This window comes from Thermobia domestica, chromosome 16 (assembly GCF_964235325.1).
Source record: "Thermobia domestica chromosome 16, izTheDome1.hap1.1, whole genome shotgun sequence".
NCBI classification, from domain to species: domain Eukaryota; kingdom Metazoa; phylum Arthropoda; class Insecta; order Zygentoma; family Lepismatidae; genus Thermobia; species Thermobia domestica.
The window spans coordinates 173190183-173214617 of NC_137469.1; the positions used below are offsets into that span (position 1 = coordinate 173190183).

Below are 24435 nucleotides of genomic sequence, written 5' to 3' on the forward strand. Positions count from 1 at the left end.
TGCAACGTCATAACTTTGCATCTCCTTCATACGCGATTAGATCTCATAAAGATCTATCTGTACAAAAGTTAGTAGACCTACGTGACCCTTTTGTATGCTACAATCTGATGACTGATACACAAACACATACACGTTCTTTTATATATTAGTAAGGATTAATAGCGAGAGACAAATACTTACTGCATTAACCATGGCAAGAACTACCCTGATAATTTCTCTCTTGGTGTCTTTGGGGAAGTTAACCTCCATTAGTACATAGAGATCTTTGTCAACGAACACTGCAGTTTCTATGTAGAGTCTTGTTCCTGGCGGAGGCTTCCGGTGCTCAGAGGAAGATCCTGACAGATAGCTTCCGGGGAAGTGAACACGGCGTCTCTTACGTCTTTGGTTCTGAAGCTGAAAGGGCTGGTGGCTGTGACATTCATTTCGAGGATGAGATCTCCTAACCACCACATGGGGCATCTCCTCCTCATCTTCCCCAAAGTCCGCAGAGCGTTTTCGGAATCGGTGAGGCAGAGGGTTTATTACGTAGTAATATTTATCCGAGGCAATAAGCCCTCTCTGAAAGAAAGAAAAAAGTATATAAATATATGGCGATATAAAATATAGAAAAAATCGGCTTAAATTCACATAATTATGGAATACACTCCTCTATATCAATAATTGAAACAAATAATTTATACAAGTTGTGGATAATGACAATTTTAGTGATTTTTCTTCTGGGAGTTAGATGTATTAAAATCCGAACTACCACACCATGGTGGAAATGAATTGGAAAGAACAAATTGTGGATACGAATAGTAGCGTACAAAGAAATTCATTAAAATTGGAGAAGGTCCAAGCCAGTGCCGTGCGCTGGAGTGGGGCAGGAGCGACGGCAACGGACGCCGAAGTAAGGGGGCGCAAAATTCGGAAGGAAAAAAAAAAGAAAAGAAACGAGGGAAAGAAAAAACAGAGTGGAAAAATTACTTGGAATATTACTAGTATGTATTTAAATCTTTCTACTTTAGGAAGTGGTCCTATAATATTACTCATGTTAGGAAAATACATGTGCGTAAAACGGAAGGAAAAAGTAATAAAAAATGCTCAAAATCAAGAAAAATAGGGTTTATTTTTGAAAATTTTCTTATACTTCGCGCCAATCATGGTGGCGCTTTGTGGCTCGTCTGTCGACCTCATTCATATGCCCTCACTCACACGTAATACTCTCGCCCCGGGAATGATTTTCCACGGCACAACACTTCTTCAAGTACCCAAATTCACATCGTTTCAGGATCAGCGACATTTTTGCATACATACCTTAATATGATATATTTGGTTTAGGAATTAATTCGTGCGGGTGGACAAGAGATGGCGCAACGAACGGAGCGTCCCACAGTTCCGTGTATCCACACATGTGTTGCAAACCCCTGTCATCGCGTATCGTTCGTAGTATAGGGCAGTGGATTAAAGCGTCAACAACACCAGTTTGTAGTTAAGTGAACATGGCGCAATTTGTGCCTGATAAAGTGTTTTTGCGGGGTGTCCTGCTGCATTACTTTAACATGCAGAAAAATGCGACTGAAAGTCATCGTATTTTGGTGGAAGTGTATGGTGACCATGCTCTAGCTGAGCGAACGTGTCAGAAGTGGTTTGCACGGTTTAGAAGTGGTGATTTCGGCTTGGCAGACCAAGAGCGAGCTGGACAGCCAAAAAAATTTCAAGACGAAGAATTGACAGCATTGCTCGAGCAGGATTCGTGTCAAACGCAGGAACAACTTGCAGCAGCATTAGGCGTTGATCAAACAACAGTCTCCAAACGCTTGAAAGCCATGGGAATGATTCAAAAGATGTCACATTGGGTTCCACATGAATTGAAAGACAGAGACGTTGAAAGACGAAAAACCATTTGCGAATTGCTGCTTCAACGACAGAGCAGAAAGGGGTTTCTGCATCGAATTATTACGGGTGATGAGAAGTGGATCCATTACGAGAACCCTAAACGAAAAAAGGCCTGGGTGAAACCAGGTGAACCAGGTCCATCACAACCAAAACGAGATATTCACTGTGCAAAGGTTATGCTGTGCATATGGTGGGATATGAAAGGTGTGGTGTAGTATGAGCTGCTGCAACCGGGTGAAACTATGAATGGAGAACGTTATCGACGACAATTAATGCGTTTGAAGCAAGCTCTGGCCAGAACACGACCAGAATGGGAGAACAGACATGATAAACTTATTGTTCAACATGATAACGCTCGCCCACATGTCGCAAAACCGGTCAAAACCTATTTAGAAAATGTCGGATGGGAAGTTTTACCCCACCCGCCGTATTCACCAGACGTTGCTCCTTCGGACTACTACTTGTTTGATTGCATGAACAACGATTTGATTGGACAGCGGTTTACTTCTTCAGAAGATATCGAAACATGGGTCTCTGACTGGATTGCTTCCAAGGATGAGGACTTCTTTCGCCACGGAATCCGTACATTGCCTGACAGATGGGCGAAAGTGGTGGCTAGCGATGGACAATATTTTTCTTAAGGTATTTATGTATTTTGTGTTTGTACTACAGCTTCAATGTGTGCGTACCAACCGCACGAATTAATTCCTAGACCAAATATTTTTTTATTTTTTTCATAATATCTTGTTTTTGCACACATACCTTAATATAATTAATTATTATTCTTTTATACGTTAAGCCAAAGGTGCATACATTAAGCGCTTAGCCACGAAGGGGCTCAGGAACCTCACGTGTCATGTCACTGTTTCGCCTATCTAATCTACGTAGGGAACGGTAAGGTACGAGTTAAAATCTCCATAACTCAATATCCATATAAACAGAAGGAAGACAATTTTTGTTAGATTACATGTACTAGAAACTTTCCACAATTAGTGGTCATTGCTGGAATAGTAACGGTGTAACGACATCACAATTTAAAAAAAAAAAGTACTTTAATACAATATTATTATTCATTATGAACAAAATATTTAATCGAATTCGACCAAGCTGAAGAAAATGACAAAGAGAATGACAGGAAAGGATTTAGAGGGGTAAAAGAAAACAGAGCTTTGCAAAAGTAATAGTTAAAGTCGATTTTCAAAAGGTTGAATGAAAAGGATTCACCAAGCAAAACTATATAACATTTGGCAAGTAGGAAAGAAAACAGAATCCAGGAGGAGAGAATATTTTTTCCTGCATAACACTTGTGACTCTATTTAAAATCCTTTCCTCCGTTAGTGATGGGTAAATTCTCGGGAATATTTCCAGGGAATATTCTCGGAAAGATTCCCAAAATGGGAATTTTCCGGGAATGTATGTACAATCACAAAGAAAAGTGCATTCTATTACTATATTAAGATTTCGAAGTTAAATTCGTTTTTTTTTTTTTTTATCACAGTATATTATTACACTTGTCTTCAGGGGATTCTTTAAAATGTATATTCTGAGCGGTACAATGTTGCTTTATTAGTATTTTATTATGTTTAGATAATACGCATAAATGTATATTTACTTATAATATGCTCTATGAAAGTAAATATGTGGAAAAAATGGTATAGCAAGTCCACATATTTTTTACACCGCTAAACAGTTTAAATTTATAACTAAGTGGATTTTCTATACTTGACTCTACTATTGATATTATAAACATATTAAATTTTTAAATGTTATAAACAAATTAGATTGGGTAACTGCCGTAAGATACATGTCTCACCAATTTATCAACATTTGCGCATACGCATTTATGTTCACAAAATTTGCAAGATACTGATTTATCTTTATAATTTAGCACGTAACATTGCCATACACGACCTTTCTTCCTACCTATTTCTCGAAATTTCATGCATTAATTCACATGTAAGAGAAGTCCGAGTACCTCTTCAGAAATTCGAGTTAGAGAGAGGAGACAGACCGACGTCTATTACTAACGGTGGTTCAGGGTTTATTAATAGTAGGCCTACTTCATCTCTATTTCTACATAATTCTACATTACTTTACAAAATGGTTCCTTTTCACCATTTGTAAATTAGTACTTTGCTAATTTTGGCTATTGTTTAACATTGAGGGGGGGGAAGCTTTTGCACCTACTTTTTTTTTGCTATATTCTATTCCGATGCGGTTGTTTTATGGTTTCATACGTTAAATTACGTTACCAACATTAAATTCAGACAGCACTGCAGAGCGAGCGTTAGCGAGTGAAGGCGGGTTAGAGCCCCGCATGTCACGTTGTTCTCTATCTTCGTTACCAACAACTTACTTTCTCTTCTCACATAAATCACTTCCACTTACCTTTACGGTTTGTACAAATCCCCTACTGCACTAAAAAAATTGTGTTCGGTACTTTCTTGACTACTTGAACACCACTATCAACTCATTTCTTCCGTAAATCATCCTACTTTTTGCTAGTTTTGGCCCCCAATATTAGTATTATTATTACAATTACCTTACTTTTTTGTGCAAATGGAAATGGAACTTAAAAAAATCATATTAGTTATATAAAGTACAGTCAAGAATTTTTAAGTTTGTAACCTCCAAATTCTTTAAAACCTACCGTGTAGAAGTAAATCATAATATATTAAAATTAAGTAATTTGTCATATGGTTCTTATAATTTGGAAGATAAAGTAAACAAATGGAAATAAATTCCTTCCCGGGAATTTATAGGCCAGGGGAAAAACCGGGAATATTCCCATTTTTTTAAATTCCTTCTCACCGGGAATATTCCCACTGCCCATCGCTATCCTCCGTTTTGAGTATCAGTGTTGTCAGGGGTAAGGAATATTGCCAAATGTCACTTTGAAGAGTTTCAGTGTGATTGGTTATTTTGGTAGTTATTAGTGCACTCCCTCAGATAATACTGAATCCGGTCCCCGGCCCTACACTTGTGAGTGTGTGTGTGTGTGTGTGTGTGTGTGTGTGCACCTGAATCTGGAAGTACGTCAATTGTCTGGACTGGCATCACAGCGCCGGGACCTTCATGGAGGTTTGTTAGAGAATATTCCTTACTACGTGAGGAGCAGAAGGGCAGTGTGCAATTGAGTAACGAGATGGTGAGAGTGGTGAACTCTTTGCTTTCGAATAAGTTATGTGCTGCCAGCGTAACGAAAGTAGCCAGTGCATTGAGTGTATCACGAAGGACAGTCAAATGTGATGATGACCTCCAATACCACGACAAAACCACATTGCCCAAGAGGAACAGTGGTCGGAAGAAAACATTCAGTGACAGGTCCTACCGAGTACTAAAGTGGATTGTTACTCACTTGTGGTGCATGTGACAGAAGAACTCAAGCAACACCCCCCACAAATTGTGTTGGCAATCACAGTTCGCCAGAATCTACATGAGAAACATACACAGTGGGGTTGTATGGGCAAAACCGTTGATAGGGGACCATCACGCTTTAGCACGATAGTTCCTTATTGTTGCTGGTACTTTTTTATTGGTACAATAAAGAAAAAGACATGGATCTTGGGAAAATACAAGCCAGCTATCTTCACATATTTCAAGTATAATTCCATGTTCATTCGTCTTCCCTTACTGGAAAATAATAAAGTGGGTTTTAAACATTGACTATACAAAGCATTTAACACAATATTGTTTCGGATCAGCGGCACCTTTTATATTCTAAACGACAAGTTTTACAGGTTTGCTCAATTGAACTTTGATCCTCATAGAAAAAAAAAACATGTACCTTATCTTATCAGGGATTTTAATGCGCTTATACTCTGATGAACCTTGTGGTTATCTTTCAGTGCAATGCTTTGACACACACAGACACATATAATAAGCGAGAAAGAAGATTATAGATTTAGTGAGAAAACACAGACAAAAGAAAATCTTGGTGGTTTGAATTAAAATAGTAGCCTTTCATATACTCCCCATGTGGGTATATAAAGATGTTCCGCGGTCACCGGGACATGACTCTATATGCGTCATTGGTCTGTCGGGTCACTGGGTCTAGTGAGTTACTGAAGGCATATCAGAAGAAGGAGTCCTATATTCTATATTCTAACAGAAGAAAGAGTTATTAAATATGGAAAAGCTTGGTACAAGGTAGATGCCGCATTTGTTCAATGCTGACCCAAAATAAATACAAAAGCGAATTTCTTAATAATGTTTAGTCTGTTTCAGGCCCGTATTCAGGAGGGTCTAGGGGGGACGGCACCCCCTAACATTTTGCTGGCCCCCTAAAATTTTCACGGTAGACTTGCAAACAGGGATGAATTCAGGGGGTAGCCCGGGGGGGAATCTCACCCCCGAAGAAAATTCATTCCCCCCCGGAGAAACTCTCAAACTTCAGTCACAAAATGTAGAAATTACTTCACCCAATTATTTGTTTTTCTTTCCGTGCACATGCAGCCGAAATCCGATCTCTCAATATACATATAAATGGAATACGCGACAAAACGTACTAACGACAAAACGTACCTCTTACCCTGAGGGCTGCTTGTGAGGGGTTTTCTAAGAACACTTTAAATAATGACAAGCGACAAAACGTACCACTTGCCTGGAGGGGTACTTGCGAAGAGTCTTTCAATCAGCCATCAAATAATGACAGGCGACAAAACGTACCACTTCATAGGATGGTATATATATATATATATATATATATATATATATATATATATATATATATATATATATATATATATATATATCGGCCAAAATAAGGTTAAAAGTTGAACAGATTGGTGCTGAGAAAAGTACCGATGCAAGACCAAGACTAAGACTAAGGCTAAGACTAAGACCATGCATGCAAGATTCTCGCAACACCAAGACCATACCTGCAAGATTCTCGCCAGACCAAGACCAGCAAGAATCTTGCATATGCAATATTTGAATATTTGCTTATTTCCATCACACTTTATCCAGGTTTTGGACCAGGGACGGATGGGTATTATTAGAGAGGCGCGGGCGCTTTCTCCCACAAGGGCCACCAGCATCTCAATGTCACAAATCAATTGCACAGTTTTCTTTCTACAATAAGTCAATAGTGTTAACAATTGACAATTAAAACCTGATATTCTTTCATCAATGTATTATTCTGAATTGTTCAAAATATTATATGAAGTTCAAGGAGAACGTATACTATATTACAAAATTAGCAGATGTTTTAGTGTATTAGTTTTTGATGCTACTGTATCTATCACTTTTGCATTCGAAATATTTTTTTAATAAATCTTTTTCAATAGACATCAACAAAATGTTTTCAAATGTTCCTGAGACATGGTACTCGTTAGCCTATTTTTAATGTTTTTCAGTTTATTTCAATTTTGAAAAAAGTCTTTCACATGTTGCCCGAGTTACGGGCAAAGTCAATAAAAATTTGTATGCTGGAAACCTGGATAAGTATTACTGCACAAATTACAATTCTTCAAAATTAAAAAAGCAGCACATTGGACAATTTTGCAACACGTTTTCCATTCGCTTTCCTTGTAAACAAATGTATTTTTTCCTAATTCTGAATCACTTGCACCATCAGCACAGTCATTTTTCCTCGGTTGTGCTCGTCATCAAGACTGACTTTCAAGGATATCCACGTCCTTCAAAAGTCCAAGAGAATACATTTATAGTATTCTTGGAAACTTCTTAACTGAAGTTTTTCAGAAAATATGTAAGTTTATCGAAAGGCACGTCTGGAAGTTCTGTTACTTGGTTGAAGTGGCTAGGGTTCAAATAATCCATAAAGTACATTGCTTCTTGAATCTTGAAGAAATACTCAAAACTACCATGTCCAATATTGTATTGAATGCTTCGATGCAGTACCTGGTCATTGGATAGAAACAGCTTCATCTTCATATTCACAGGAAAAATCTTTGTCCATCTCTGAAGGCGAATTGTCGATAGGTCAATAGAAAAAAAGAAATCACGTTCTAAATCTTCAAATTTGTTATTGGCCCATTCTGCAAAGCTTAATGCTGCATTCTTAATGGATTCAAAATCATCTCTCTACTCTTTCAGTTGGAACAGAGTAGTCTGCACCATCCGATAGGACTACACTAGCAGCACCCTCTATTTGGAGATAGTTTGACAGAGATCGTCACTTGAAATATCTTAAGGAACATTTGTGCTGTCCGAATTGTTTTGAACTTGAGAAGATCTTTTATATATCCTTTCGCTTTACACCTAGCTTTTGGTTTGATATTTTCTGTAGAAGCAATTTTCTTAATTGATATGATCAACTCTATATAGGCTATAAAGCAGTTTTTGGGTTCGAAAAATGACCAAACTTTTTCTGAAAAACAGTGTGTTTTCTATCATCTTGTTTCCGCAATAACTGTAAGACGCCTTTGTTAACATTTGATCTTCCAAATGTACATTCGCTGATAAGACTCACGCATAAATATCGCAAAGTCATTCAGCAGAACAATTACATAGTATCAATGCAATTTTTTGTCAGATCACATATGACATGATTGAAAATGAAATGAAATCTTTAAGTTTTACGTCCCACGGTTATGCCGGTTAGGCTAAAGAAGACGGTGATGATGAGAGATGAGTGAAATAGTGGAATGAAGAAAGTGGGAGGAAAACGGAAGAACCCCGAGAAAACCCACGAGCACGGTGTTTGTCCACCACAAAGTCCACACGGCGCGAGCTGGGATCAAACCAGGGACCCCAAGCACCGGAGGTGAACGCTCTACCACTGAGCCACCGCGCCCCCGATAAGACATGATTGAGTATATGAGCGTAACACCACACGTGTAACTGAGTTTCTTAGTAGTTAAGCGGTTAGCGTATGCGCCTTTGTCGTGGGAGACCTGGGTTCGATTCCCGGCGGGAGCTCATGTGCTTCGGATTTCCCGTAAATCAGTATGTCCCGTCTCATATAGCCTCGCTGCTAAAAGGGCCGTTAAACTCAAAATCAACTGAATCGCACGTGTAACTGATCATAGGTGAATTGAAAAAATCCGAATATTGTCCTTGCATCTTACTTGAGCCATCGGTTGAATTTCAAATACACTTCTTAATATCAAGGTTCAACTTCTGCAGAATTTCCAGCAGTAAACCGCAAAGACACTGGCCTGTGGTAGATATGCATTTTACAATGACAACAACACTTTGTTTAACAACCATTTTAACAACATACCGTAAAACAACAGAGCACTGGCCTGAAACTACTATATCTTGAGTAATGTCTAATAGAACAGAAAATATTGAAGCTTGAGAGACTTCTTTCGACATATCTTCTCTGATAAGTGTGCTGATAGCATTCAAAACATAATTCACCGTGTTTAGTAAAAGTTATGCGACCACTATCCTGCTTACTTCCTCGTATATGACTCTTCTCGGTGACCTTATCTAAATTACTTTTAAGCGGAAGATCAAATTTGCTTAAGAAAGGAATAATATGCAAAAAGTTTCCATGATCTATAGCTGTGTCTTTCAGTTTATAGGCTGCTACATTTCCTCTGTAAATGAGCCGTCTTTTACCAATAAGTTTCTGCATTTTGAGAACTCGATACATTACCTGTCTGTTCTTCTCAACCTTATACTGCCGTTGTTTTACCTGCTCATGAGGAAGTAGTTTCTTAACATGAAGTAGTACGTTTTGTCGCGGATTAAATATCCGAAATGTTTCAATTAGTCCATGACAGGTTGTAATTTATATAAGTGGTAGTTTTGTCGTGGAATAAATACCAGAAATGCTTTAATTAATCTTGATAGGTTGTCATTTATGACAGGTCGTCAAAAGTGGTACGTTTTGTCGCGAAAATTCAAGTGGTACGTTTTGTCGCTGGTACGTTTTGTCGGGACACCATATAAATGATGCAGACCTATTCTATATAAATATTAAAAATGTAACATCTAAGTTAGAATACCAAAATAGTCAATAAAACCTGTATTTATTAACGCTATGACCGAGTTTGGCAGAACATGAAATTACCAACTGCTGAAGAAAGGTTTGTATTTTAGTAGGTACTATACTCTCGCCCTATATTATATATTAGTAGGTAGCACTAGCACAGATTGAGATAGGAAAGATCTTTCGATCATTCCATATGATCTTTTATGTCAGCAGACTTCAGTTCTTGAAAATGTACAGTTCTTGCATTATTTGAAATAGAGCGCCTAAATCCCATTTCTCGCATGGGAAGTAACAGACGTAAATGTGCTTTACGATTGTTAAAGTAAACACACCTTTCTTTAACTAAAAATAAGTCAGTTAAAGGGTGAGATTCAGAGGGCGTCATTTAGAGGGATCAGGGAGGAACAGTTATCCATCCTCGGTTAGAGATTTATACAGAATTTATCAATATAATAGTAGTATATAAGTGAATGATTGCTAATGAAGGTGACGAAGGAGGGGCAAGCGGGGCGATGGCCCCGGACACCGAAGTAAGGGGCACATGATTGGGAGGGAAAAAGAAAAGAAAAGAAGGAAAGAAAGAGAGAGGAATGAAACACATGTGCACATGTGGGCATGTGCACATATATAAAATGAAAGGAAAAAAATTAATAAAAAGTGCTCAAAATCAAGGAAAAGCAGGGTTCACTTTCTAAAATTTTCTCATCTTTCGCAGCTGGTCTGTCGACCTCACTGATATGTTCGGGGGTGCCATCGTATACTCTCGCCCCAAGCGCTGATTTTCCACGACACGGCACTAATCCTACTGAAGATTTCGTAAACTAAACTATTGATGTGTATGAAGTGAAGAAACCAAGGCTAATATAGCCTACTTGATTTAGAATCAGAAGTGTGAGAAAGAATGATTACTTTTTGTTAAGATATTCCTTTGTATGTTTGTTTTAGGACAAATAATATTTGAGTTAATTTAAATCATTTTAAAAACTTCTACATTAGTAACAAACAGTAACTACTGAATATAGGAAAAACTAACTAAAATAGCTACTGTAAATAGCAGTTAAAATTTAGTCTAAAATATTTTTGTCAGTTTTTATTTAATGTTTTAGATAAAAATTAAACGATTGTTTTTTTTTTTTAAATTATAATCTCACATTGAATATTTATTAGCAATTAGTCTCAATATTAGCTAAGATGTACATGTGAATGGAATTGTTAAATATGCTGCTTTCTTGCAAAAATAGAGAAAAACAACCCTCCCCCCGAGGAGTTCACATTCCCCCCCGGGTGAAAATGTCTGAATTCAACACTGCTTGCAAATGAACTATAATATGATGATAAACTATAATATGGTTGGATCGAGCCCCTCCCCCAAACTTCAGCCGCCCCCCTCCCCTACATTTTTGGGCTGGCTCCCAACCTGGTCTTTTTTAGAAGAATTCAATCAATTTTGTGTGCCGATTTGTTAGTATGGGTAAGACATGGGTCGACAACTACACGCAAAACAGTGGGTGGAAGCCGATGGTCCTACAGAACTTTTTTTTTTATAAAAAAAAAGATAGAGAGAAGTTGCTTTTATCTGGTAGAAAGAATATGATGGCCAACTTTTCTGGGATCCAAATAGATTCTTCTTATTGATTACCTTGCAAAGGTAACAAATAATAGCTGGCGAATACTACGTAAATCTGATGCATTAACTGGATGTAAAAATACGTAAGAAGAAGCCCAGATAAAAAAAAAAAGTCATGTCATCAGGAAATGCATCTCTTTACAAAGTTGTTTTGCCAATGCAAAAACTGGATTTGAAATATAAAGTGCTACAACATCTACCATATTCAGAAGATTTGAGTACTTATTCCCACATCTAAAAAAAATTGCGACTGGAAAACGTTTTGAGTCCAATAAAGAGATAATGGTAATGTCAGCTGTAAATAGGTATTTTATAGATCTTCCAGAATTTCATTTCAGGAAAGAAACCAAGTTACTGGGAAAACGTTGGACAAATTGCATTGACGTAATATGTGACTGTATAGAAAAGTAAGTGAATGTTTGACCTTTAAAAAAAAAATCACTTCCAGGTCGATAACTTTTCCTCTTGCCCTTGTAATGCTTCAATAATCGTGAATGAATTTTTAAATTTTTTTTCTCAACTACAATATTAGTCATGTTTCTGTAACTATAAAGTCGTGAAAGGCCAAGGATTAATTTTCATTGGCAATGAAGAAAAATACGAGATGCATATAAACTTTCCTCATAGGATATGCAAAACATATTTGAAACTTCATTAGATATTGCAAGAATGTTAAAGAATATTTGGAAATGATTAGGAACATTCCTGGAATATGTTTTATTGTATGGTAACAGTAAAAGAGTTCTGTTAATAAGAATGATTGTATAATGTTCAGGGTGCGAATGACAGAGGAATTCGGGGGATTTTCTCCCTAATGACATTGTGATCGCACAGGGAAGCCCGAAGAAAATTTTCCTAGGGGGGGGGGCTCAACTCCATGGTTGCTATATTACATCTGGTATTTCTGGTACTTAATATACGTAGTTTGCTATATTACTTATACATTTTTGTGGACCAGAGGGGGGCCCGGGCCCTACCCCGCCCCCACCTTCGGTCGCCCATGTCACCGCCCCAAAGGAACCTATTGAAGCATTCCAGCCGGGGATGCTTGTTGCTCCTAAATCATGTTTGGTTATAAAAGATTTCATATCCCACTGCTTTTTGTTATTTTATGTAATTTTTATCTGATAGCTACTTGTATTTCGAAATGAAAGACCGCAATATCTCACTTTTCTCCTCTTCTAATTTTATACTTACAGCTGTCCAAGCCCGCACAGGAATTTTTTATTGGGAGAGGTTCAATTTTGGGGGGGCAGGGGTAAAAGTGAGATGGAACGCGGAGGCACGCCATCCTCCCACATCGAAAAAATATGTACGGCGTCCCCCCAGTTCCTAAAATATACAATGGGCAAAGATAGGCAAGGGGAACGGCGTAGCGTGATGCCGTTACCTACCGTCCCCCCTTTTGAGATCCACTTTTACCCCTGGGGGGATTGCAATACTACAAAACACTCTGTTTATCTAGTATTGAACTTATATTATTCTACATCCTGCTGTTATTCTACAGCACTGGCTAGACAAAAAAGTCATAAATTCTGTCAACGTAGAAGATTTTAGATTTAGAATAGTGAGTAATTTTCGCGGCCATTTGCAAAGTGTGGTGGTGTGTGCATACTAGCACACAAAGACACCCAGGTTAAAGAAATAAACATAACAAAGTTCGTATCGGAAATGCACTCAGAAGCGGCAGCAGTATATTTACATATAGGCCTATTTAGAATTTGTGGTTGGATTATATAGAGCTACATCGAGATACATTTTCTATATCAAGTTAGATGCATTACTTACATTCCTAAAGAAAACGTATGATAATATCATACTATGTGGTAATATAAATATAGACTGACTAACAACGTCAAAAGGAAAAACTAAGCTTGAATTGATTTTAAACGCTTTTAACCTAAATGCAATCCTAAATACTCCCACTTGGCAAGACAAAACAGCTTTAGATCAATTTGTTATTAACGTAGAAGAATGGAAATATTCAACCCAAGTTTCAAGTCTCGGTTATTTAGATCATGACGCAGTATTCTTTCACATTGACACGGAAGAAGTTGGAAAAAGCAACAAACCTTCAAATAGATCGTACATTTTAATGAACAAACGAGACTTTAGTGAAGAAGACTGATCTCTTACTGAATCTACCATTGTATTATACAATTGATGAAAAGTTTAATATACTAATTTCAAAGTTTAAATTGGTATTTGATTCTTCATTCCCTAACAATTTTTCAAATAAACAAGACTCAAAAAACCCTTGGATTACTACTGGTATTATCACAAGTAGTAGAACCCTAAAGGAGGAACTACGAGTCAAGTGTAAAAAGACAAATGATAACCGTGTTAGAGATCTTCACAAAAGATATAAGAAAATATACAGAAGGATAATACACCAAAGCAAACAAAACTACTGCGATTTATTGATACTTAAGTCCAAAAATAAAAGTAAAGTCACATGGAAAATAAATCAGGAGAGCGACAGACATGAATAAAATCAGGTAAACATAAAATCACACATAGATAATTCAAACGAAATTTTAAATAATCCAACTAGGATTGCGGATCGCTTCAATGAGTATTTGAGTTTAGTTGTAAAAATGCTCCCCAATCAGACATCTCTCGCAAAACATAGCCCTCAATTAAGATCTATACCTATGACCGTAAATTCTATTTCCTAACATCAGTTACTTCAAAGGAAGTTCAATCTGTTACAGGGGCATCATTTAGGGAGAGAAGGAAGGGGCAATTGCCCCCTGAGTTTGAGATTTTTATATAGATTCTATCAGTAAAACAGTATTAAATCAGTGAAAAACGTGAAATTTTACTTATATCAAGGGGTCTTGCCCCCTAAGCAAAATCTGAAATGACGCTCATGATGTTATTTTAAAATTAAACAATAAAATTTTCACTGGTATTGACGAAATCCCTATTCTTGTATTGAAAAAGGTAGCGAAAATAGTAGCTTCCCCACTTGCCTGTGTCATCAATGCATCTTTTAAAGATTACACATTTCCTACGAAATTAAAACCATTACTCAAGAAGGGAAGCAAGGATAAAGTGGAAAATTACAGACCAATTTCTTTTACGTCAGTGTTCTCTAAGATATTTGAAAACGTTTTCCTTTCTAGGTTACACCAACATTTAAAATGTAATAATATTGTTTGCTCATATCAAATTTTTATTAAAAAGAGAAATTAACTCAAACTGTTATCTACAATTTCGTTATGTACGTCATACACGCCATGGATACAAAATACTATCCTTTCGTGTCTTCTGTGACTGAACGAAAGCATTTCGCTGCATGGACCATAAGATTTTATTAAATAAGTTGTATAGATACTTTATAAGGGGTATTCCATTATCTTGGATAGAATCCTCCCTGGAGCAGAATACAAATGGTAGAAGTATCCAGAACTCGAAATATAATGAGTAAGCACAAATCAAAATCTGCATACATCAACATAGATGTTCCACAAGGTTCAATTTTAGGACCTATCCTGCTTCTTCTCTACATAAATGATATGCCAGGCTACCTTAGAGAGACTAAATTTATTTTATATGTAGACGATTATAAAATCACAACCACCCAAAATCCAAGAGAAAATAGATAACAGTATGTCACAGAAGTTTCCTGGTTTGCAAACAACAAACTATTTCTAAATTCCGACAAGACATCTGCTTATGCTTTCATTGTAACTATGCTAAATTAATATCATATCCAATACTTCAAATTAAAAAAAAAAAAAAAAAAAAAAAATGAAGCGAGCTGAAACATCAACTTTGTTGATTTTCTGATAGACAATAATTTGTCCTAGTCTCAACATATTGCAAAATTATCTCATGAATTATCCTCTGTAATTTTTCTAATAAGGACACTTGTTCCCATTTTAAGCAGAAAAGCAGTATTAACACCTTACTATGCACTGTTCCACAGCAAAATTAGATACGGAATAGCCTTTTGGGGTTCATCCACTGAATTTAAGAAAGTTACTCCAAAAGACAGTGATAAGAATAGTTACCAATACTTCATTAATACTTCTTGCAGAACGCTATTCAAAGACCTAAATATTCTTCTACTTCCTTCATTTTATATATACGAAACGTTAATTTTAGTTCACACGGAACAAGAACTGTACAAAAAGAACTCAATTTGTTTTCGAAAACAATTGCATACAAAGATGTACAACTCTTTAACTCATTGCCTAATCAAATTAAGTCTCTTTTCAGACATGAAATTTGCAAAAAGTCAGTACGTACTCTGTTGCTAAATCATTGCTTTTAGAGTGTGGAGGATTTGCAAACTGATCTAGGTTTCTGATAAATCGTAGGCCCAAATGTAATTTTTGTAATATATTTTTCTACTTTGTAAAAAAAAAAACCCTGTATTTTCTGTATAAGGAAACCACAATATTTTATCATGTTTTTGCATCATCTAGGAAATATTGTAAAAGTAGTTATGTTTTAAGTATAATGTGAATATATGTTTATACAGTATAATCACATCATTGGCATGTTCTACGTGTACCATATGGCAATCAGCCAGTGTAAATGGTCATTGAACGCAATAAAATTCAATTCAATCCAATTCAAATCAATCCGAAAAACGATAGGTAATTGTTAAGTATTGCAACCTATATTTCTAAGAAAAACATGATAGAACTAGATTGTTTTTATTGAATATGAGATCAAATATTTAGGCTACATCAATTTCTCTGCTAAACAAGTATAGTTTTAATAAGAAAATTAACAAATGTATGTCAACTAAGAGAATTTTGGATTAGGAGTTGTGGACTTGATTGCCTCTGCAGCTACCACAATATACACATTATTTTCTCCTGCTTTAACTATTTAACTTGAGCCTATATTTACTGAAACTTGTAACCAGGGGTGCCCATCCTCCCCAAAGCTGATGGCGCACTCCCCCCAAAAACTAATAATCTCTTCCCTCCTCAAAACTCAAGTCCTCTAAAAACAATTGCCCAGTGTAGCAGTAGTTTTTATAGTACTAGTAATTGTTATTTTGTTGTTGTTTTTATTTCCTGTAGTAGTATTATAGAATGCTTGTAGTAGTAGTAGGGGCAGTAGTAATTATAAAAATGGCATTACTTTTATTAGTAGTCTTGGTAGTGTACAATACTAAATATGTTCTATAAGGATATTGAAGGGTATAAAAACTTCTACACACTGTGTATGGCACAGGTATTCTTTTTTTACAATTAGTAGTATTATTTTTTTCTTTACAAAATATTGATATAATTCCCTTGTACATGAAAAGTAAGACGCAAGTTACAAGTTATTGAGTTTGATACCAAAAGAAAATGTTGTCCTCGAAATTAGCCTACAAAAAGAAGTGATATCCAACAAAAAATATTCCTGTAAAAGAGCCAAGTACGAGTGGCCTTAAAAAGAATTGAAATCACAAAAATAGGCGCCAAGTTCTGGTCGACAATAGTTACAAACACTCAAGGAATCACTTTCAAATTTAGATTTGAAACTTGGCTGTTGTCGGTATGGTTACCATTAGCTCACAATTATGACAAACTACTTTATAATTTTCAACAGACAACATAGGCAAGTTTCAAATCTAAATTTGAAAGTGATTCCTTGAGTGTTTGTAACTGTTGTTCACCAGTACTTGGCGCTATCCTTTCATATAGCAACTTGCGCGGTACTTCATTCATAGAGTTTCTAAGCAGGGGGTAGGGGGATTCATTCTCGAGATTTAAAAAAAAATCGCATCGTGTTGCAATGTTATTCTGACGACAGCAAAATTACTTATTCGACATTAGAGTAAAATTCTTCCCCAATTTTTTTATTCCCCCCAATTTTTTTCTCGATGGCACAACTTGCGCCATTCATCCCTCCTGTAGGCGGCCCTTCTCTCTTAAAACAAACCAACCTTTCCTTTCATACGGCTACTTGCGCGGTACTTCATTCATCGAGTATCGAAGCAGGGGGTACGGGGGTTCACCCCGGAAAATTTTTGAAAATTAGCTTCTCAAAATCGTGTTTTAATGCTATTCGAACAGTAAAATTGCTAGTTCGAAAGTAGAGTAACCCCCCCAATTTTTCTCAATGGCGCAGCTTGCGCCATACATCCCCCCTGTGGGCGGCCCTGCTTGTAACCATATCTTCATATCCTTCAATTCGCCGTCGGAGACGAATTTGGATGTAAGCCTACTAACTACACATATATAACGAAGTCATATATGAATTTGCAAGCGTCCTTAACTGTTGGCCAAGATTATATGAGCAAGTGGTGTGCATCTTGTGCAAAGGTGTCAAGATGTAATGTGATAAAACGTTTAAGTAACCTATTCATGATTATTTAATTGTAATAACTATAAAAAGCAAAAGAAATTTTGACTATTGTTGCTAAATTTGTTGATTTAGTAAGTTTCTTATTTATTATTGTTGCCAGGAACTTATATCTGTGTTGGGAGAGGGAAAAGGCGTTTTCGTTTCATTTTGAATTATTACAATCACGCAGTGGGCTGTTAGCATGCCCGTGCGTCCGTTACTCCACACAATAAATCTTTAAAACGAAAGCGAATTTTTAAATTGTTTTCTGCAATAGACAGGTAAAAGAATTATCGGTGGCGAGTTCGTTAATGAAGTTAATCCGTTAATATCTTAACGGGTAACGGTAACATTAAGAGTGGATACCCACATTCTGTTTAAAATCTATATTAACTAGCTTCTGTGCAAACTACATAATAGAAAATTGATGTTGGTTGCCCATAATCAGGACGTACGCACGGGGTGGGTTCAAGGAATCCGTATCTCCCCGAAATCCCGACTTTTCTGTAAATTTCCTTTAATTTATGAGTGATTTTTACAAAATTTAATATAATTTATCCTAGTGCTCCTTCGTAGCTAAGCGGTTGACGCATGTGCCTTTGGCGTGTCAGACAGGGGTCGATTCTCGGCGGGACCTCATGTGGTTCGAATTCCACGTTAAGCAGTAGGTCCACGTCTCATACAACGTCGCTGCTAAAAAGGATGCTAAATTCAAAATCAACTCAACTCAACTCATAATTTATCCTCATATTGAATTTAGACCACCCTAAAATAAATTCCTGTGTACGAACGTGCCTATAAAAAAATAATATGGAATTGATTAATTCTCTTTACTACCTTTGCCAGAATTTCAGCGGCGTAGCGTAAGGGAACGCCGGTATGCCCGGCATCCCCTGTTAATAAGAAAAAGTACATATTTCATTACATATAAATTGTTTGCCGTGTAACGTGGGTTCCTGTCACCACGGCATGGCGCGTCCTCAGGTTGCGGATCGAGGAGAAGGCCTCTAGATATAGAGGTTAGCTGCGAATATACTGAATAAGCAGTCGCGGACAGCCGACTAGGAGTGGTCCTCCAGCTTGGGGGTTTGGGTAGGGCTAACAACCTCATCCTATAAAAAAAAGCACTTGTTCAGAAATATTCACAAAAGCCTCGGACAAGGACTGATAACTTGGCACGACCTCAGCAAAAGAAAATGGACATGAGATTTGGAACATGGAATATAAGGAGTCTTTATAGGGCAGGCGCGTTAAAATCCGTAACGAGTGAGTTAGAGAAATACAGGATGGACGTAGTAGGAGTTCAGGAAGTTAGGTGGGAAGGAAATGGATCTGAGAATTCCGGAAATTTTACGTTCTTTTACGGGGAAGGAAATAAAAATCACCAGTTAGGAACAGGGTTTTTCGTTCATAAACGTATATTACCAGCAATTAAACGGGTTGAATTTGTTACTGATAGACTTTCTTTTATTACTCTTAAGGGACGGTGGTGTGATATTATTGTTTTAAATGCACATGCCCCAACTGAAGATAAGGATGACGATATAAAAGACAGTTTTTACGAAGAAGTGGAACGGATATTTGACCAACTCCCGCGATACCATATGAAGATTCTATTAGGGGATTTCAATGCGAAGGTAGGACGAGAGGATATTTTCAAACCGATTATAGGGAACGAAAGTCTGCATAAGGAAAGTAATGACAACGGTGTTAGACTCGTGAACTTTGCAACATCCAAAAACCTAATCGTGAAGAGTACAAAATTCCCACATCGCGACGTTCATAAATACACTTGGACATCACCAGACGGAAAAACACACAATCAAATTGATCACGTTTTAGTAGATAGAAGAAGGCAATCTAGCATAATTGATGTCCGGTCGTTTAGAGGGGCTGAATGTGACACTGATCACTACCTGGTAGCGGCGATAATACGAGAGAGGTTATCGTTGAATAAAGGTAATATTCATTGTCCGAAAACGGAGAGATTCAATTTAAAGAAATTAGAAGACAGCCAGGTAAGAGAGAAATACCAGATTGAAGTTTCGAATAGATTCTCGGCTTTAGAAGATTCGGAGTGCACTAGTGTTGAGGATACCTGGATTGAAATTAGAGATAGCATTAAACTTTCAGCAAAAGAAAAATTGGGACACACGGAAATACGTAGGAACAAACCATGGTTCGACCAGGAATGCATAAAACTAGCAGAGAAGAGAAAACAGGCAAAATTACGTTGGCTACAAAATCCGAATGAAATAACTACACAAAAGTTCGCAGATATCAGGCGGGAAACTTCCAAAACTTTTAGAACAAAGAAACGCGATTTTTTGAAAGCTAAAATTAAGGAACTTGAAGATAATAGTAAAAATAAAAATATCCGGGACATGTATAAGGGAATCAACGAATTTAAGAAAGGCTATCAACCTCGTGCTTATATATTAAAAAAATCTGACGGTACAGTTCTCATTGACACGGATAGCATCTTAAATAGATGGAAAGATTTCTTTGACGATTTGCTTAACACGCAACCAAAAACTAGTGTGCGTGGAGAAAAGGTGATACACACCGCAGAACCGTATATTCCAGAACCCAACCGAATGGAAGTAGAAACCGCTATAAAGAAATTAAAGAAACACAAATCTCCGGGTGTAGATGAAATTCCGGCTGAGTTAATTTTAGCTGGAGACGAAAAATTGTGGAACAAGATACACAAACTCATTCTCCTTATCTGGAACAAGGAAGAATTGCCACAAGAGTGGAAAGAATCAATCATTGTTCCAATTCACAAGAAAGGCGACAAAACTGACTGTAATAATTATCGAGGCATTTCTCTTCTGTCAACATCCTATAAAATCCTTTCAAATATTCTGTTAGCAAGACTGACCCCATACGCAGATGAAATTATTGGAGATTATCAGTGCGGATTTAGACGAAATCGATCAACTATCGACCAAATATTTACCATTCGCCAAATACTCGAAAAGAAGTGGGAATACAATACCCCGGTACATCAATTATTTATTGATTTTAGAAAGGCGTACGACTCGGTTAGGAGAGAAACATTATACAACGTTCTTACAGAACTTGGAATACCGAGAAAGCTAATTCGATTAATTAAGATATGTTTAAATGAATCCCAAAGTAAAGTCCGGGTAGGAAAATTTTTGTCCACGAGTTTTCACGTCGAAAATGGCCTGAAACAAGGAGATGCGTTGTCGCCATTATTATTTAACTCCGTTCTGGAATACGCTATAAGGAAAATCAAAGATAGCAACCAGGGCTTACAGTTGAACGGTATTCACCAGGTTATGGCATATGCTGATGATGTAAATTTAATAGGGGATGATAGGAGAACAATAGAAAGAAATGCAGAGATCTTATTAAACGCTTGCAGGGACATGGGTTTAGAAGTAAATGCAGAGAAAACTAAATACATGGAAGTGCGTCGGGACCGGAATACAGCAAATTATGGATGCGTTAAAATATTAAATAATACTTTTGATAAAGTGGATAATTTCAAATATCTAGGATCAGTATTAACAAAAGAAAATCATATTCACGAAGAAATTAAATGTCGTCTCAAAGCAGGGAATTCGTGTTACTATTCGGTTCAAAATCTCTTGTCGTCGCGAATTCTGTCAAGGAATTTGAAGCTTAAAATATACAAAACGATAATTATGCCTGTTGTTCTGTATGGCTGCGAAACATGGTCACTTACTCTGAGGGAAGAACATAGACTGAAAGTATTTGAGAACAAGATCCTGAGACGAATATTCGGACCCAAGAGGAACGGGAATGGGGAATGGCGGAAACTTCATAACGAGGAACTACATAATTTATATGGTCTACCCAACATTGTTAGGATCGTCAAGTCTAGGAGGCTTAGGTGGGCGGGTCATGTAGCTAGAATGGAAGAAAGTAGAAACGCTTTCAAAGTCTTGACTGGAAGACCAATCGGAAAACGACCATTAGGAAGACCTAGGCGCAGATGGGAGGACAATATTAAGATGGATCTCGCAGAAATTGGAATACAAAGTAGAAACTGGATGCAGTTAGCTAAGGATAGAAGTCAGTGGAGAGCTTTTGTGAACGCGGCATTGAACCTCCGGGTTCCATAGGCCATAGAGTTAGTTAGTTAGTTATAAATTGTTTGCTTGTAATTATCACAATTATTTCCACTGCAATCTTCTGAATGCGCTCTCTCGCCTTACTTTGACAAGCGGAACCTACGCATGCGTGTCACTCAGATGCACATTTTCTGTCTTTTCTCTTGTCGTATGCTATGTTCCTTGGGCTTCCAGGCCTACTGCAAGCATCGGAGTTTTCGTCTGCTTTCTGTCGAATGCGCATGCCCAACTACTTGCTTTCTTACTCTCCTCAACCCTTGCAACTCTACATTTTGCTTAAGATATACGGCTGGCATATTCAAGTATTTCCAACTCTATATATATTTTGAACTAAGTTATAGTTTCTGTACAGAACATACGCGCGCTAATATCAAGGAGATCGAACAAAACAGAAATGGATAGTTCAATGCATTTTTGAAGCATGTGAGTTACGTAAATAATAGTATAAAAATGTTGTTTTAATCGTAATTGTAATCGTAATTAAAGGCAAACTATTAATCTTCATCATAAATACATAATATGTCCAGTGGCGGGCCAGAAACTCTTTGAGGGAGCTCACATACACAAGCATAAATATAAAGCATTCTGTAGAATCACGGTCACCGATCTGGTAGGCCAAGAAAGCCAGCACTCCCCCCTTCGCAAAGATCGCTTGGACCCTTCAGTCACTGGCACATATCCCGGGGAGATGAGGGGGACATGTTCCCTCCAATCTTGGAACAGAGGGACTGTCCCTCCCCAATAATCCGATTTGAAATTGTGATGATTTGTATCTGACTGCCACAAAAGAAAGTGAGATGAAATTGATGTTCCTTGACTTGTTTCATTAAAAAAAAAAAAAAAAGAATCGTATTCTTTAATAGGCATATTTCATTGTCATTAATTATTGTTAGAAACATATCAATTATAAATATGCATGTATTCAGATTTCAGAATGTGTTCACAACACTGATTTGTAATGCTGATATGTACCACAATTTCATCTACACATGATATATATATATATATATATATATATATATATATATATATATATATATATATATATATATATATATATATATATATATATATATATATCACATGTTCTAACTTTGGAGTAAACTGGGAAAAAAGGATAAACATTCCCACGTAATTCAATGCAATGAAACATATCAAATAACCTTCCCCTACAATCTTAGATACATTTCTTTTAAGATTAAACAACCTACATATTGTTCTGTGGTTCAATTCCAACCCATTCCACCTAATAATTCAATTTCACCAGAAGTGGTGCTTTTACTATGATGTTCACCAGAGACAATCGTTTATTTAGAAAATAAACATTTGCTATCTGCAGCTATTTCTGAAAAGTTCCATAGATGGCAGCACCAACAATAAGCAGAGTTGTACTTCCCTGCCATCTGATGGATGCGGTCTGTAAAAGGCTTTCCCCGGTATTTGCTGTAAAATGCATTTATAATACCGTACATATTTTCTTACTTGAATAAAACATACTTTTTAAAAATGATATGTTAGTGAATTTAGCAATTTGGTTTTGTATACAAGCTTATTCTGTACACAGAGTGATTCATAAAATATAAGAGGCATTTTATCTTGAAATACAGACTTGACACTGGAAATGTTTTACAGAATATTCACATTTATTTATTTATTTTAAAATTTAGTTTATTATTATTATTATTATTATTATTATTATTATTATTATTATTATTATTATTATTATTATTATTATTATTATTATTATCGGTAGATCTACATGTCTGAATTCATTCCAGTCAGTACTCGACTACAATTATTATAATTTACATAATACTAGCTGTTATTAGACAGACTATTGTTACATGCTTTTCTTTAACTCGCAATGGTTCAACTGAGAGATCAAATCTTGTAACTTTAATGTAACTCAGTTCCCTACAATTGTTCGATGATAAATTATGTAAAAATGACATTGATCTTGTCTGTGATCGATTCATGAGAAAATTTCTAAACCGATTGAAGTGATTTGTTAGATACAATTATCACCTACCTCGAAATGGTTTCTTATCATGTTACTTTGATTAAAACGGACATTCTAAGGGGAGAGCGGGATTTATAATTCATGCAAAAAATTTAGTATTTCACGTGTCCGTTTATTTTTGTATACCGTTATAAATATACTGGTATACATATGACGTAGGAATCTCGAAACAAATACTGTGGGAGAAAAGACATTTCTAGCACCTAGGGATGGGTTGTGAAGGGGTGACGTAAAATAAGTGAAAACGACAATGTTAGATCATTGAGATGCCCAGTAACACTCTCGATGCCGTTCAAGTAAAAGATAAACCACCAGTGAGAGGTAAACATTCATAGCATCCCTAGGCATGTGGGTGGAAGGACATGACATGTGAAGAAAATCTTAAACGATCGATACTACTTTCAAATTCGTAGTTTTTGGGGACACTGAGATGAATGGTGGCATACTGCCGATGCTTTAAAGTCCAAATTCATCTCCCATCGGCATGGGTTTGAGGGTTGGGGTAAGCAGGCCCGTATCCAAGGGGACTAAGGGGGGACGGGCCACCCATAAATTTTTACTGCTCCCTAAAAGT

The 24435-nt window shown here is 36.7% G+C and overlaps 1 protein-coding gene across 1 annotated transcript in view; it reads right to left on the reverse strand.

Moving 5' to 3' along the window:
* Positions 1 to 24435, reverse strand: part of LOC145673507 (A disintegrin and metalloproteinase with thrombospondin motifs adt-1-like) — a 334494-nt gene that overhangs the window by 89052 nt on the left and 221007 nt on the right. The window contains exon 4 of the mRNA XM_081743275.1: positions 181 to 561. Coding sequence (XP_081599401.1) covers positions 181 to 561 — 381 coding nt within the window. The remainder of the gene's footprint in view (positions 1 to 180; positions 562 to 24435) is intronic.